We start from the raw sequence: 18155 nt of genomic DNA, 5'->3' as shown, positions 1-18155 counted from the left end.
TTATACAGTGAACATGCCATCTGCTCCTCAGATTTTCCACCGATGAAGAAGAAGCTCCTTCGGCAGCAAGAGGAGCTTGGCAGCGAACGCAGCGTCTCGTTCCTTATTCAGAGCACATGGGTTATCATGTCATGTGACCCGAGATGTTCTCTTTCATAGGTTCACTTGACGCTGCAGGGATTAGCTTGACCAGAGGGAATGCATAAAGTCTCAACTCCGGCCGCGGATGAGCGAGGGCATCTATCCCCAGAGGCGTCAGATGAGACAGGGAAAACTACAGGGGGCACTGTGTCGAGCTCTGCGACGCAAAGAGGTCCACCTCCGCCTCGCCGAACATGCTCCAAATTTGAGCCACTGTTTGGCAGTGCAACATCCATTCCCCCGACTTGAGCTTCTGTCTCGACAGAAAGTCCGCTGCGATGTTCAGGTCCCCTGGAATGTGAACTGCTCTCAGCGAAAGAAACCTGTCTTGAGCCCAAAGGAGGAGGCGGTGCGCATGCCTGTCGAGGGTGCGCGACAGCGAGCCTCCCTGGCAATTTAAATGGGACACCACTGCCATGTTGTCCGTCCTGACAATGACATGACGGCCGGGAGAAAATGATCCAGGGCCAGAGAGAAGGCTTGCAACTCGAGGCAATTTATGTGCCACGAGAGAAGCTCACCCGTCCAAAAACCGCACGCCGGTCTGCCCTCGAAGACCGCACCCCAACCAGTCAAAGAGGTGTCCGTCGTGACAACCTGCCGACGGCAAACTACACCCATCTTGACCCCCTGAAGTAAAAAGGGGGAGTCTTTCTACCTCCAAAGAGCACAAAGGCAACTGTGCGACACTCTCAGCAGGCGGAAGGCAAACCAAGAATGGCGGATGCCCCTGAGTTTCATCCACCACAGGAATGGTCTCAAATGAAGGAGACCCAAGGGCAGCACAGGAGAGGCTGCCGCCATGAGCCCCAGAAGCCTGCGACATATGCCCACCGCTACATGATGGCCGAGCGTGAAATGGGCCAAGCACGCACGGAGACTGGAAACTCGAGTTTGTGTCCCTGTTTGTGCCATCTCAAAGAGGCACAAAATCACTTTCACGGACATTCACCTGGACTATTCCCTGCTGGTGGAATGACCTGCCTAACTCAACCCGAGCAGCTGAGTCTGTAACCATTTTCAAGAAATGGCTGAAGACGCATCTTTTTTCCGCAACTCTTGACCCATTAATACTAACACTTTCTTTTATTTTCTATTCTCTATCCATTTAATATATATATATATATATATATATATATATATATATATATATATATATATATATGTGTGTGTGTGTGTGTACTATACTAAACTGGGAAGGGTCGCAGCACTTGCATATTGCATTTATAGACTAAACTGGGAAGGGTCACAGCACTTGCATATTGTTGTCCTATTGTTAGTTTAATTGCTTCTATTGCTCTCCTTATTTGTAAGTCACTTTTTGTAAAAGTGTCTGCTAAATGATTGAATGTAAATGTAAATATACTACTGCACTATGCATTGTGTCGGTGTGAAATAAACAGTTATGGCAATGTAGAAATTAAAGGTAAAGCTCCAATCTCCTCTGAGATGCTGAAAAAAGTCTATTGGTGCCTCAGTGACTACTTCGCTCAGAGAAGCTGTCGATCTCAGCTGTCAATTATGACTACATCCCCATTTTATTGCATCAAATAACTAACTAAAACCAAACTTATTAAAAAAAAACCACTTGAATTTACATCAGCGTAATTAAAAACGACTAAAAAAATGACAGAAACCATCTTTTGAAAAAAATATGGCGGTTTTCCAATAATACGGGTGAAGGTCTTTGCACGTTACTATCTTTCCTTTTACGTAACACAACAAGATCAAATTAAATATATTTTTTCATATGTATTACCTCATTATTTCATCTGACTTCATAAATGAAAAGGTTTTAATGATATCTGTGCATCATTAAATGTGAGCGAATGTTTGACTATTCTTTTTAACTCTTTACTGAAAATAATGTCAGAGTCAGTTAGAATAAAATCAAATGTAACAATTTATTATATCAGGTAAATGTATCATGTCAATTTCATAATCAGTTCAAAGATAATAAATACAAAACATCAAATGATCTGGAATAAAGAGATGTCAAAACCTGACATTAGAAAATACATGATGCGAAGTGTTCTGCATACACTTCACATCACGGGCTGGTCTGGGTTACAGAATCGCCCTGAGCCTCTTGTTGCATTTCATTATATAGACAGAAACTTCTTTCACATGGAAACATTTGCTAACAATAGGAATTTACATTCAGAGTTTATACCTTTTGGGAGAAGAATGCCATTTGCCTGGAAGACACACCCTCATTTGTGTACAAGTTATCCCTAAAACTCTTAATAACTTATTACCTTTTGGTTTACCTCTTTGGGAATGAGACATTTGTACCAGTCGCACTGAGACATTTCCAAATGATACCAAACATGTATAAAACTGTATGATAATAATTCACATTTAAACCATATAGATTTTGGGGTGAATTTCAGGTGATCTCAGCATGAGAGAGAGGGAGTGGGGGAAGAGGGAAAGAGATGTATTCTGAGGTGAGACTTGCGTCTCAACTGGTGATGCTAACTTCACAAGAGAGAGTTCAAATGTTAATTTCCAGAAAGGTCCTTTGTCTTCTCGGGGAGTGGTCGTTCCTCTACCAGACTGCCCCGGCATTTTCTAATTTCTCAAGTCTTACAGTTTCTATGGGCCATTCGTCTGTATGGGCCATTTGGTTCACACCTTTACAGACACAGATAGAGTTGACTGCATCTGAGGCACAGTCACAATGTAAGTGCATCTGACTTAAGAGGACTGAAAATACACATAATCTTTCAGTCTTCACTTTTCAGGACTTGTGCGGCACACTTGGTATGAATGAAATCTTGATGTACTAGATTCGCCATGTTGCCATTATCATGTGACCTACTTGCGACTAGGGCTGTCACTTTTTTGAAAAAATCCTGTTAGATTTTTGAGACATAAGTTTTCATTGAATCGATTGTAAAATCGATTTTCCACGTCTAAAGATGTTTCCATTTTAAACGCCAAATATGGGCAAATCCACGGACAACTAACAGGCATTAGGACGAACGTAAAGAGGCCGCTTGAGACGCGCACAAGTCAGCAAATATTCCTGATGATTTATTGGCGTGAAGTTTCGTGCACAATGACAAACAAGAGCGCAACATTCTCGAAAAACAATAAGCAGAGTGGACTGCCATAACATCAATGAAAAACATTACTGCTGTCTTCAACATGGCTGTGTTTACAATTAGAAACAAATTTCGCCTACGTAGGCGATTGTGGACCGTAGCCCGAATCTGTATCTGTATGCATGAGACTGTCTGCAAACCGGCAGAATTCACAGTTTTGTTGTAAAAAGAGACACATTATGCAGAAGTATAATTTGCTGTTATGCGTGTTTGTCAGAGCCTGCAGTTGCTGTGTGACGCGCGTTCGCTGTGGGCGTATCGTGACGAGCTGGACGCGCTCCGAGAAAAGACCGTTAAAATCGATTCCCTATTTTCGTTTTCGAAGCTTGCGTTGGTTGGTCCGATCGATTGTGCATTCGATTTTCGAACGTAAAGTGACAGCCCTACTTGCGACAGTTGCATTGCTTCACTGCCATTCATAAATCCTCTCCCGTGGCCTCATGGGTTAGTAAAGTGTCCATCGCATGCACACTTAAAGGAGTCATAACCTAGTATTACCTTGGATACCCACGCTCTATTATAGTCTTTCAGGCCCTTCTAAAAAAGAAAAGTTGAAAAAAAGTGAAAAAAAAAATAAACACAGAGCTCCTCTGACCCTTATTTCTGAAGGCATTATTGTCTCGCGAGATCTGATGCGATATTTTGGCTGTCGTGGACGGTCATTGTAATAATGTAAATGAGGGGCGCGTTGATTGGTGGCAGGAAGGAGGGGGGTTGACACCGCAGGTAATGCTTCAGCATATCATTCCAAAATGACATCATGGCGCAAGTTGTGAACGTTTCTGCATCTTTCACGGTCGAGTGCGTACTTCGAATCGGAATTCAGTAATGGCGGCGCTCGACTGAATATGAGGGGGAGAGGGGCAGGGCGGGCTTCCTGCAGCATAGGTCTGCGGTGTCCATATATGGTATATCCTGCCCCGTCTTGACGTCAAGTCGGCGCAGAAATCAACATCACGTATTTGAGTGCGCGTGCACGTGGGCTGGTTGACGAACCCAGGGGTAAACAAACGCTTCACTTTTAAATATCGGCTTCCCGGCCAGTGTATAATCGTTAGGCAATCATAACATACATTTTTTCTCATGGAAAAGTGAAAATTACAGGTCATGACTCCTTTAAGAATCTCACCGGAAGTAGTAGGTAATCCGGGTAATTTTAGCCTATACTCTTTTATGAGTACTGTGAATTTGGACATACTTCTTATGTCACATACTGTTTTTCGCCTACTTTATAGTATGCGATTTCGGATGCAGCCCTGATTTGTCACCACACCAGTAAGATGCCAGTACAAGCCAGTGGCGGCTCGTCAGGGGAGGCAATGGAGGCCCAGACTACCCAAAATTTTATGTCTCAAAATGTGTCACCATCAAGTATTTCACTTTCAGTGATTAGGAGTGTTGAGAAAAGCAAGATTGCAGAGGAGGCTATATCAACCAAACAACGACAAGACGTAAATTACATGATATTGGTTTGAGCTGCTACTGCGGATGCAACTATGGAGAGTAGAGCTATTGAATATTGGATCGCAAATAAATTTACTAAACTACCATTCAAACAACAGCTACAAATTAAAAATAAAGGAAGACCCCATGTCTAAGTTGGATATAGGCTACAGCAATCAGCTTTACTAAACAACCGAAAGTGCTCTTTTAACATAGACATTTAAAAGGTTTTTTTGTTTTGTTTCAAGTGATAGGCTAGGACTAGGTGAGTGAACCTATATTTATATTGTCTTGATGTCCGTTGTTTTCTATAAATATCCAGGTATATAAGTAACCAAAAAAGCCATTTTAAAAAAGTTAAAAAACCTGACCGCTAAAATTTTGTGTGCCTTCTCTATTTTAAAACCCACCAGCCGACACTGGTACAGCTGTACCTGCTTAGCCAGAATTGTCTCGAAGTCATGCATGTTCGGACGTGGAGCAGCGTGCAAAGTTACAAAAAATTCTGTGTACGCCGCCATCGCGATGACATCATTTTTGTCGCACACACCTTCCTTAGGATACCTTGGCATTAATACAAATAAAATAAAAAAATGCAGATGTGACGACCGGTTAGTACAAAACCCCATTTCCAGAAAAGTTGGGACTTTTTTTGTAAAATGTAATAAAAACCATAATCTGTGATTTGCTAATTCTCTTGAACATTTTTTTTAACTGACAAAAAGTACAAAGAAAAGATTTCCAATGTTTTTCACTGACCAACACATATTTTGTAAATATATATATAAAAAAACTTGATCTTGATGACTGTAACACACTCCAAAAAAGTTGTGACAGAGGCAAAATAAATGAAAAGATTACATTTACTGAAACAGTCCACAATAAGCAGATAAATTGGTAATAGGTGAGGGTATTGTGATTGGGTGTAAAAGGAGCTTCTCTGTCTTTGCAAGCAAAGATGGGTCATGGCTCACCTCTGTATGCCAAATGTCATGAGAGAATTGTCAAACAATTCAAAAATCAAATTTCTCAATGCAAAATTGCAAAGAATGCATGTATTTCACTATCTACCACACATAATATTGGGAAAAGATTCAGGGAATCCAGAGAAATCTCAGTCTGTGTTGGGCAAGGCAGGGGATCTCTGTTGAATGTGCGTGACCTTTGAGCCCTCAGATGGCATTGTATGAGAAACCATCATGCTACTCTGTTAAATACAGCCACATGGGCTCGGGAGTACTTTGGAAAACCGTGTTCGCCAACTTGAAGAAATGCAACTGGAATCTCTGTTACGCAAGGAGAACGCTATACATCTGTTCAATGCAAAATTTACACTTGCAAAACTGAAACATTTAGTTGTGACAAGCAAGACGGGGTCGAGGGCCGTGAGAGAACGAAACGAGGCCGGTGGCGTGATTGATGATGAGCGACACCTGCGTGCTGCACTGCTCTCGTATCTCTCACGGAGGAGCTACGGAAGCATAAAAGGAGAAGCAATGACAGTCAAGAATGAGAGAGGACCAGGCCTGGACTATTTATGTTATGTTTTGTTTATGTGGCGGCAGTCGTCAGTGATGGGCTGCCGCCTTCACTTTCGTTTTGTTGTTTGTTTATTTGACATTATTAAAGTGTGTTAAACGTTCGCCGGTTCCCACCTCCTCCTTCCCACAACAACTAACCTTGTTACATTAGTATCCTCAATTCCCAAATGATTAAAAAGTGTAATTAAAAGGAAAGGTGATGTGACACATGGTAAACATGCCTGTGTCCCAACTTTTTTGGAGTGTGTTGCAGCCATCAAAATCAAAATTTGTTTAGATTTACAAAATACATGTTAGTCAGTGAAAACATTGGAAATATTTTCTTTGTATATTTGTCAGTTAAATAAAGGTTCAAGAAAATTAACAAATCACAGATTCTTGATTTTATTGCATTTCACAAAATGTCCCAACTTTTCTGTAAATGGGGTTTGTATAAACCAGGCTTTATATGTAGTGGACAACATGCTGATTTTCATGAATTTCTTATGCTTGGGGCAAGGTCAGCCATTTATATCAATGGGAATATGAGAGATGAAGGACGCAAAGCAATCTTGTCCACCAGAGGGAGACAAAGGATTACACATAGTTTCTCATAGTTTAAAATCTGTGCATGGTTCAATAAACTGCCTTGTAGTAAATAAAATGCAAAAAAGTATTATAGTTTAATAAAGTTTAATAAGGTCTAATTTAATTAGTTCACAAATAAATCTGTGATCACCAAAACATATTTGTTAAGTTGCCAAACATGACTGAATGTATTTCTGTACAATTAAAAGGAAGAAACAATGTTATTTGTCTATTTTAATGCAATATCTATTTACAATAATAATTCCATAAAGACACAAAGACCCAAAGTTATATTTGAAAAGAGACATGGGCTTTGTATCACCATAGCATCCGCATAAACCGTTTGTGCTTAGAATAATATCAGCTTGCGGTTATATTTCAGATTACTTTTAGAATACATATTTATAAATATTTACATGCATTTTCTTATATTGCTTCATATTTTTGTTGTTGGCATCCCTTTAAAGTAGTGGAATTGTATGTGAAGTTGGGGGTTTTCAGTCTCACTCATGCTTGTATACAAGGTAAATTCATCACCACATTAGCATTTACCTTACATTATCACAAACATGCACTGTGCATGATGTAAAACAACATGAGTAAATATATTGTTTTATTTATTTTATTTTATTTGGTGCTATAATGTGTAGTACTTGCAGAGTGAACAACACTTGCAGGTACTGTATGTGATTTGCATTGAAATGGCTTTCCTATACTGGTAAATTCTGCGGTGTCAGTCATCAGAAATAACCTTTAAATGCTACGCAGTTTTCTTCATCCATGTGGATGAGGAGAAGCGCTTCAGTTTCACCCTCTGTCTAATTTGACAAAAAAAAAAAAAAGTTTTACTTTTGAGTGACAGAAATAAGGGGCTGTTCACACAGAACGTGTTTACGCTGTTAAAAATGTGAGATGCCACACAATAGTATCAGAATGTAAAGCTGCAGTGCTGATGAATGCAAAAGAGCTAGGGTCTCGAAACAGGTTTTTATTGAACTCCACACAGCATCTGAATGTGAGATGCTGAAAAATCACATGGAAGTGAATGCGAAGTGGACTTCACAGGGTATTCCTGCATCTTAAGTGAGATTCCAGTTGTTCAGCAGGAAGGGTGCCACAGACAGCATATGAAATAAGGGAACATCTACACATCACTTCACAGGAAGTGCAGGGACGTTTACCCACCAGGCACTGCGCATCACCCCAGAACTGCATGAAGTTTGACTCAAATAAATGCAGTGAACATGAGTCTCAGTTTTGGTTTGTATGTGGTTGTTTATGGGTATAAAGTGTGCATTTGATATTTGGGAGAAATGTTATCACTAGCTTATAAACAAAAATGAACATTTTACTCAAAAAACATGCCAATAAATAGTAAATCCAGTACAACTTTTGCAGTGGTCTCATTTATTTTTCCAGAGCTGTAGGTTGGCCATATATGGATGTATTATAGCCTACATAAACACAAAAGTATGGTAATTTATTTTTATATTATGTCATCATCATACCTTTCTACTTTTCTAATATGCACGATTCAAGTTTCGTCTGTGTGTGACGTTTCAAGGTGTTCTAAATTAATTCATTTTGTCAAGTGAAGTGAACTTCAATGAATATGTCATGCACAGTAGGGAGTGTTAAATACGGTACATTCCCCAGTGTCACCTCTGAAGTAATCTTTTTTTTCAAGAATTTTAATTGGAAAATAAGACAAAATATATATATTTTTTCTTCATCTATGAAAAACTAAACAAATGTTACTTCCTGTAAATAGGCTATTTGATGAAGTTTATATCCGCATTGGGAGGCCACATACTTCGTGGTATTCATAAACCACTTTTGCATTTCTGAAGTAATTTGTAACCTTTTATTTTATATTGATTATAAGATATAATGCTTCCGAACATCCATTTATAAGGCTATGAGAACGAGCTCAGTAGGTAAGTTGAAGTTTTGACAATAGCCCCCTCTCGTGTATATATATGGTATGTACATTTCCAGACCAAAATTAACAACATTTTTAGTGAATGTTTTATTTATTTATTTATAGACAATAGAAATTAATCGAGTATTAGCTGCTAGATATAATGGCACCCCATGAGCAGTGCAAATTTAACTTCATATTTAAAGTTGACTTTAATATACAATATGATATGTCCTATGTGGTGTTTTTCTAAAATTGTTCTTAAATGTTAGACCTTAGATAAGGTAGACAGCATATTTAACTTGGTACAAGTTTAACAATTAAACGAGAGATAACCAAACAATCTGCTCACTGCGTTGCTTTTGTTTGCTTTATTGTTACTGATCTATCAGCCAATATATATATATAAACATTGGTTATGATAATTCGATAGAGTTACATTCAATTGCACATGACCTATTGATCAGACTGTAGCCCTATCTTCTCAGCCTATAGTTTTCCTTCACACTAAGGTCCATTATCCCTAGTCCAATTTTTTTTTTTATCCTTGCAAACTACTGTACTACGCAATTTACAGTACAGTATACAAAACACTTATCTGAGTAGATAAATTAGTTGAAATGTCAAAAAATTAGTACAAATAAATTGAGAATAAATAAAAATAATTTGTTCAACAATTAGGCTACAATAGGCCTAGGCTACATAATAAACAATACTATACATTTATCGTAAAATATATTATTACATACTGTAAAATAAATATAATAATGATATAACTAATATCTGTGGGGATGATTGTGCTAAACACTAAAGTTAATTAACAACATTCTTACACAAGTCATTGGAGCTCATTCATTAATAATTGCGTGGATTATTTAGTATTTCTACGCACAGGAAAAACTCTCATGAAGAATCTCGGCCTAATTCACAATATGTGCGCTGCGGTGCGCATGCACATGAATTTGTTCCTAACCTCGTTCTAGTGAATTCGGAGTATTCTAAATGAGCGACCGCGTACATGAGGTAATCTCATTTGCATAAATCATGCCCAAACCATCTCCATATAAGGGCTTTCCGCACAACATTTCCTTAGCAGCCTTTCGTCGCACTCTCGCCAGATCCTCAGCAATGCCAACTAAGTGTGCAATTCTCAAAACTAGTTCAAACACAATAAACACATTTTATACAGACCTCTGATTAGCCTGCTGTACATCTGCTCCTTTATTCAGAGAAACCTCGCAGCTGAAGCTATAAGGCAGCTTTTCTTACTCTTTCAATGTATATGAATGATGAAATATATTTAGATTAAATTATATTGTATAAATAATTTATTATATAAATAATATTACATAATTATATTCGTGATAAGATGAAATATAGCTTTTTAACACGAAGCACGGAGTAGCTACTTTTTGCGTATGTTTGAGTTGTTTCTGTAACCTAGTTCTTTTTGTAAATTTAGAATAAATTTTAGTATTTAAGTTCTTCTTGAATCATCATTTGCTAGTGAAAACGTTTGTACGCGGATTTTACTCACAAATTTGTGCGTATGCATGCGTAGTGAATGAGACCCATTGTTTTCTAGGTGACAATGAGTCAGGATGTTTTCGAGCAGGATGTTTATCTGTTTGAGTCTTATGTGCCACAACCAGCCTCTTGAAAAACTGAATAAACACTGGCACGACTGTGATAGGGAAATAGATGTTGAGACAAGACACAAGAGAATAAGTAGAAAAAAAAAAGAAAAAAAAGAAAAGAAAGGAAAAAAAAAAACCTCAATATACAATTAATTGCATGCATAAATCAAAGCAAGACAGGGATCAGAGTAATGATATGATATGCCATTTTAACCTATGTTAGTCAACACAAGTGACTTTCATATCTGGTTCTTGCTGAAAGAAATTATTGATCTAGTTGGAGCTACGCCTCTTTGTTCACGAAGCTCCCCAAGATGTGTTGTCTTACATATTAAATATATTCCTGTCACCCAGATGCACTTCAAACAGATGAATGTGAACATGTTTAGCTTCAGTTGTCAAATTTGACCTCTCAGTCATTTCATCCGAGCACTGATTCGGATATGACCTGTGATGGACCTGTTCCAGTAATGCTGCAGGAGACCTCTATACTCTCAGTTATTGATTTTGGAAAAGGGGAGGGGGAGGTTCATGGGTTGAAGCTCCAGCAGCCCCTCATCATCACTCCCAACAGCCCCTGTGGCACCCAGCTACCCACAGCGGGAGTGGAAGCACCTCTCTGAGGAACCTGCCAAGACTATCAAAAAGAAGAAAAGGAAAGATTAAGGGTGGAAAAAAAGAAGGAAAACCCCCCCCCCAAAAAAACTAAGGGAATGAATGTGCAACAAAGATAAATTGATAAGAGGAACAAAGGGATGGAGGAAAGGGAAAATCCTAGCATTTAGAAGTCCTGATCAGTCGGTCCCCTAAGGTGCATTTCTTAATGAGACCTTCACAAGAAGACACAGCAGTGAGACATGAAATATTACATGACACAAAAGATGTGGAGTTGAATGTTTCTTTATGTGTTCATTTTCAGTGGGTGGCTGAGGAAGGCCATGTTAATTAAACCTCAGGGAGTTCAGTGCATTTGAATGTCACAGAAATAGCGTCTGCGGCAAGCGGATGGAGCGGGTATGCAAACATGTTGACTATGCAGTATGCATCAAGGCAGGAGACATCAAGTTCGTGCTAATTTGCGTGCAGCTATTCCTGCGCATGCCCAGTCCTCACTGTAGTTTTCCCCCACTGTAAGTTATTAATGTTTGTCATTAGACACATTATGCTTGAGGACAGTGACTAGAAACCAGCACATTTATATGGGACAAATATTTACAATAGCATGCTCTCGAGTATTCCAAGAAGAAAGGATCCAAACTACATTAACGAATGGTAATTAACCACAAGGGCCCCCCGATCCAGGGTGGCAGATAAATTGGTCCCTGAGATGCTTAGGACAGTCTTGAGCTAATCCTTCATTACAAAAAGATAAATGCAAACGACATCATTAGCATAAAACTGATTAGATAAAAAGTTGAATTCTTATAGTTAATTTTTTTGAAAGGATGGCTTTACAAGGTTTCTAATTGTATGCAAAGGGGAGAAGAGTGAATAACAATGGAGAAAATTAAATAATATATCATCTAAAATATAAGGACTAATATAAGGACAACACAACACAAACTCTGCCAGATTTCTTTTTTTTAAACTGAAATAAAGATGCGTCTTAAGATATTTTATCCCAAAAACACAACAGATATAAAAATATCTCAGAAAAGGAAATACAATTTCATATTTAAAACATGAATTGCACATCAGTATTTATGCAATTGAGATTTTTTGAATACATCTATTTTTGCAACCTCTAAGCCACCATTAATCATACAGAGTATATATATATTTTACATCTTATCTGCACTACATGTATGCAACTGGAAAATGCTGTGTTAAAATATAAATTGAATCGGAATTATTGAAATATTGAAAAATGGTCGGGTCTCAGTTATAGTGATGAACATACTTTGCATACAAGCAAATTAATGCAACCATCATCCAATGCAATACATTTTTGTCCATTTGTTCATTGGAACTGTCTCATTAATTTAATTCAGGTTTTTAATTTAAGTCTTTAGTTACAATTAAGAAATTAAAATGGTTGATCCACTACTCACTGTCACGAAATATAACTTTTAAAATAATATATTATTTTAAATTTAAAATTATTTATTATTTATTTATATTTAAAATTGTCCAAGGTTATTGATAATTATGCAATAACACATTCTTTTTAGCTTTAAAATACTTGCTATTTCTTTACGCTAATGAAAATGAAGCGTACAAAAACGAATTAGCTAAAAAAATGATCCCACCATAAAGCAATCACAAAAGAAAGAGACGAGCAAGATGATGAATGAACAGAATGAACAATTTCATTTTGAAAACATTTTGAAAAATATAACTTCTAATACATGTTTTGGTAGGATTATTTTGCTAATTGTTCTTTAGCCTTGATGGTGTGAACTGAAGTTTGCTGGGGCTACATATACATGCCAATATGTCTAAAATATTCTTCATGGGCAAATCAGGTCAAACATCAAGTGCACAATAATTTACATTCAAATAAAACATTTGATCAAATAAAGAACCTAATCTCCCTCAAAATCTGGTTCTCAGTGGTTTCTGAAATCTATAAATTTCAATGGTGCTTTTGGTTTACAAGTCCTGTATCATCTTTTCTGCCAAGAAATCAGTTTTTTTTTTGGAGGCGAATCACAAAGAGCACTTTATATTGCATCATTTATCTGAAAGTTTGTTGTGTGCGGCACAGGGCTACAAGAGGGTAAGAGCAGAAAACGGGTGGTGTACTGCGTAGACAAGGGGCCTCCACTGCCATGCAGGGCACACTCCATCTTACAGAAGTTCCACAGTCTCTTGCTCCCTTTCCGTCTTTTTTTTTCTTTTTTTTCTGGTCAGGCATTTTTGCTGACTGCAGCTGTAAGTGCAGCCAGTTCCTCTGTCAGCACTTTGCCCTCCTTCATCTTCACCAGCATGGCGTCCATCAGCAGGCCTGCAGAGGGGATCTAGGGAGAGAGAGAGGGGGAAAGAAAGGAAAACCTGTCAAAAAGAAAAGAGAGGCTTTTTTCCTGTGCGTTTTTTTTGACACCAGACAGCTTCTCCGGGGTGTCTTTCGGCTTTGATGACGTCTCTAACCTGTGATGAAACTCAAGTTCTTCACTCTGATTAATTATGACAAGGAACAAATTCGAGGAACAGGTCACGGAGGCTTTTCTTCAATCTCCAGAAGAGGATATTTTGTGGAAAACACATTTCCTCAAAAAGTAAATGGGATTGTTTTGAAGTTTGATTTGCTGCCATGCCACTCACGGCCTGCCACTGCTCCTGGCGATGCAAGGATCGAGAGAAGGTATAATAAATGCGCAGTGTGTGCATCTGCTCTGCGCTAAAGCCAAGCGCTAACCTATCCTCTGACTTCACTTTCTTCTTCCACCCAAAACCTTCTCAAGGACTCTGTGGTAATTAGCACTGGGGATCAAAGGCCTGCATCATCCATAAATATTGGATTAAACTTTTCTAAAAGACACACAGTAACATGCATTTTTTATATTCTTCATTGAGCGACTTCGCACAGAAAAATAAATGGTCTTAACTCCAGCAGAATCCTGAGTGTCAGACCGAAAAAGAGAGATGTGTAAACGCAAGAGCAAGAGAGATGCATCGCAAATGAAGAGGAAAGAAAGTCTCATTAGGGAGAGAGGGAGCAGTGTTTTCCCCTGGGGCAGGTAGACTGGAGAAGAAGCCGGTCTCCGTCCTGACTTCATCAAAAGCCCACTTGAGCGGTGCTAAACTTCAACTACAGAGGAAAGGGCTGCAGGGGTTATGGCAAAGGAATGTGATATTATTTAATTACTCTTAAAAATGTCCTATTTTATTGCACAGAAACACCGAAACGCTATGGCATCTGATGCCACGCTAGCCTGGGAGGCCTAAGTCACATCTTGGCTGCGCTCGCTCAAACAGGCCCACAGGGACGGCAGACTCTGTCATTATCATGTAACAGCTGCTTTAGCAGGTAATCGCCTCCCTTTGGACAGCCCTGGTGAGCTGTTCACTATTCAACAAAGCTCTCTTTTGGGCTGCGTTTTCATTAACACACCCAGGAGTTGATTCGGAATCGACTGGCCTGGCCTGAGGGGGGGGGGGGGGGGGGGGGGGGGGGATCTGCAACAATATGAAGGTGTTTTATAGTCCAATTAAGTGACGCTGGTTTCATAGAGTGTGAAGGCGCCTGGGGCGAAGCTACAGGCTCAGTCACAATACACTCTGAGCTTCAGCCCACTAAGACACACACCCACAGATACTCTCTCTAAATGGATTGATCAGGCTCCTTTTGTTATCAGCCTTAAGAGTAGCTTTTGTGGGGCCAGTCTGTGTGCAAACCTAGAGTAGATCCGCGTACAGTCAGCTAAATGTTTTGGGAAATCTACGCCAAGTGACGCTGCAGGTTGAGACAAATATCTATAAAAGCACAGTTTCTTCCGGCATGTCCTTCTCAGGTGCAGAAGAAATATTGAAATCTGTTAGCAAACAACTCTTCCGATGGCACTTCAACGCATTTTGTTGAACTCTCCCCCATCCAGATCACCACGGAGTGTGGATGAAAAATAAATTTGCATTCTATGATCATATAAAGCTTTCTGATCTTTGATCTTCACAAAATTAATTTTAAATCAACATTATTGAACATGGGAATAAAAAAATAAATAAAAACAACAACCAAAACACCCAAGACCTACTAAAGTCTGCATTTGATTAGAAGATAATGAATGTGTCACATGTGGGAAAACAAGAGATCAGGTAAGAAAATCAAGCGTAGCGCCAATCTATTCTTCTGTGCCAGTAATTACCCACCCTGCAATGCCTCTCTTCTCCATTCTCCTTTTCAGGCCACTGGAGACCAATATGAAAGGGAATTGGACACTTGGGGCCACAGATACTTGTAATTAAAACTCCTTTTTTTAAATGTTGTTTCTTACATAGTCAGGTCTATATAACCTGAGCCGGTAGATCTGACCTAAATACACAGTAGAATAAATATGGAGCACTCCCCAAGTCTTTGTTCCCTTTCTCTCTCATTAGGAACTGATGGAGGGGAGGGAGCAGAATGAGGATCAAACAATAGCATCACGCTCGGAGAAGAGTGGTCTGTTGACGATGCTGTCATGTTAGGTTCACTGGTGCTTGACATTGCTAGTACTGTTGAATGCATATGGAGTGACTGTCATTATATGGAAAGAGAATGATGACAAATAAAAGGTTCCACAATAAATAAATAAAAAGAAGCAAAAGCTAGTATATATGTATTTTTTTGTATTTATGTTAATTTCACATGGGTATGATTTTTTTTATTATACCATTTTAAAGAAAAGTTTAAATTGAATGACTGTGGTGTAACTAAAATAAAAACATAACATTGTTTCCAAATGCGAGTGTGATTCTGTACATCTAAAAAATTGAATGAAAAGAATTGATGAATTGTTAATTCATACATTCAACATTATTTTGGGATTTTGCTGAAAAAAGTTTTTTTTTCAGTGAGCCTGTTTTGCTCATTTTTGTTTTCTACTTTATAAGATAGTCTGTAATATTGAATTCTTTTAATGAAGCTTTTTTCATTATGATATGAGGACAGTTGTATCACCCTGATATTTTTTAACTTCAAGGGCCCTTGTGTTGTGATTGCTTACTAAAACGAATCATTATTGTTAACTAAAATAATTTTCGGCAATTGAAATGTTACTAATGAAAATTACTAAAACTGAAATAAAAATGTAATAAAAATTAAAGCTATGTAGAAATATATATATATAAAAACCCTAATAAAATGACAAAAGAACATAAAAAAATGACTAAAACTTAAACAAATGAAGATGATACTGAAAATATAAAAAGTTAATTCAAAATATGATTAAATACAATAACAAGTAAAATAACAAATAAATAAAATAACACTGATAGCCTCCACCCCGATATAAAAATTGTAACTCAGAAATTAAAAACATGCTCGTCATAGAACAGGTGTCATTGCATGTAGATTTTCTGTTCTCTACATTATATTTTTTGCACAAATTAAAGGATGCCAATATATATATAAAAGAAAGCTGACACAAAGATTACCGTGGGCTGCAGCTCTGCCCATTTCAGTCACTGCATTAATTGCAGATAAGGTCACAAGATGGAGTCAGTCCACACAAACTGAAAAAGCTCTTCTCAGCGCAATCCTAACAGAACAGAAATACTACAGCTGGAAATTTGTGGACATTACAATCCAAATTCTGCTGGTCATGAAATAATACGAGGATGGAAGGGGGCCACGACTTCTGAAATGACTGTGTGCTGTCAGGCAGAGATGAATGTGGTTGATAAATGACTAGAGGCAGGGTGGCTCAGTTCATTAGCTCTAACAGTCATTTCCATCTCTTCATAAAGGCCGTGGTGTTATAATTTACCTCTAGTCAATAATTAGGAATCCACAAATAAACACAAGCAATTAAATGTCTACTGCTACTGGGCGAAGGGGGTCCCTGGGCTAGATGAGGGTTTGCGGGTGGACACTCAGCATAGGATGGGTTATTCACGGCCTGACACATTAAGCTGCAGGGAGCACTGTGGACTAAATGCTTATAGGTTGGTGATGTTATTCCCAGGTTGTGACCCTCAAGTGTGGAAGTGTTGTTGTCTCATTAAGAGAGAAGGGAATGAGTTTAGAGGTGCTTGGAGCACGTTGTGGCAAGAAAAGAGGAAAAGAGAGATATCCAAAGAGAGAGATATGTTCATTAATGTTATTTGAAGTCAGCAAAGCAGAAACGCGCTGTGGCAAAGGCAACAGATCAGAATCAACAGCCCGTAAGCTTTTGTGTGATTTCCTTTTCTGTGCGACTCAGACAGGCAGATAAAATGACATGAGAGTGAAAGGCACCTCTTCAAAACGCGCACACCGAGTCCCAACATTATTCTGACATGCATGAGCTTGTTACGTTGACATGTGGCACTGGAGTGATGGCTGTGCTATTGACAGGGCCACAGCAGTAATAAGAAGTCGTCACAGTGGTACCGCCATTAGTGGCTGACAGTGACAGCTCACGCTATACACAGAGACTGACAGGCGAGAGAAAAGACCTCGCTTAGGTAACACACACACACACATTACCATTTCACCAAAAAGGCTGTGGTGCTGACATGGGACTGACATGGGACTTTGGCTTTGGAGTATCATATGAAGATCAAACAACTTGGGCTCATTGGAAAAACGTGCCTCTACCTACATTTTTGCTCCAAACTCGCAAAATGTACTTATACCTACAATTCACTGCAGTTTCCAGCTGGAATGGACACTAGAGGGCATTAAAACACCTGCAATTTGTATTCCCTTTGACACAAATTATGATTATGAGGGTAATAGACTTTTTTTTTGTGTGGTTCCTTGCACATTACTATGCTATGCACAATACTACAAACTACAACCTCAAAATGCTATTAACACAGTGCATGATTTGTAAACAAATACATTTTGACGATTGCATCACGCAATCAGTTCTGCATGTATGGTTTTTCTGACGAAGTGAACTTTCTCAGTACACATAGCATCTGCGATGCGGGGCTACGATGCTCGGCTATGAGTCCAGTAAAACACGAGTCATAATAAAAGAGCACAAAGACTTGTAAAGCAAGCTAAAATGGCATGGTTGGTTCTGTAAATGCATTAAAACTATTGGTTAGGTTTAGTGTAGGTGGTACTTTATTTATTTAAACGTGATAGAGCGTAAACCTTTTAGGGACACTCAATAGATGTAATGTAATTTCTGAACTGATACATAAAACAATCAAAACGTGGCGA

The 18155-nt window shown here is 38.6% G+C and overlaps 1 protein-coding gene across 3 annotated transcripts in view; it reads right to left on the bottom strand.

The window, feature by feature from the left end:
* Window positions 1–12647: 12647 nt before the first annotated feature.
* The window catches only part of cntln (centlein, centrosomal protein), a 221931-nt gene continuing 216423 nt past the window's right edge, over window positions 12648–18155 (bottom strand). For all 3 annotated transcript variants that reach the window (XM_084091411.1, XM_084091409.1, XM_084091410.1), the window contains exon 26: window positions 12648–13320. In XM_084091411.1, coding sequence (XP_083947537.1) covers window positions 13210–13320 — 111 coding nt within the window. In that variant the 3' untranslated portion in view covers window positions 12648–13209. The remainder of the gene's footprint in view (window positions 13321–18155) is intronic.

Source organism: Abramis brama (genome assembly GCF_963993115.1).
Source record: "Abramis brama genome assembly, chromosome: 2".
In the NCBI taxonomy this organism is placed as follows: domain Eukaryota; kingdom Metazoa; phylum Chordata; class Actinopteri; order Cypriniformes; family Leuciscidae; genus Abramis; species Abramis brama.
The sequence above is the reverse complement of the archived record's forward strand: the minus strand, read 5'-3'. Positions and strand labels throughout refer to the sequence as shown.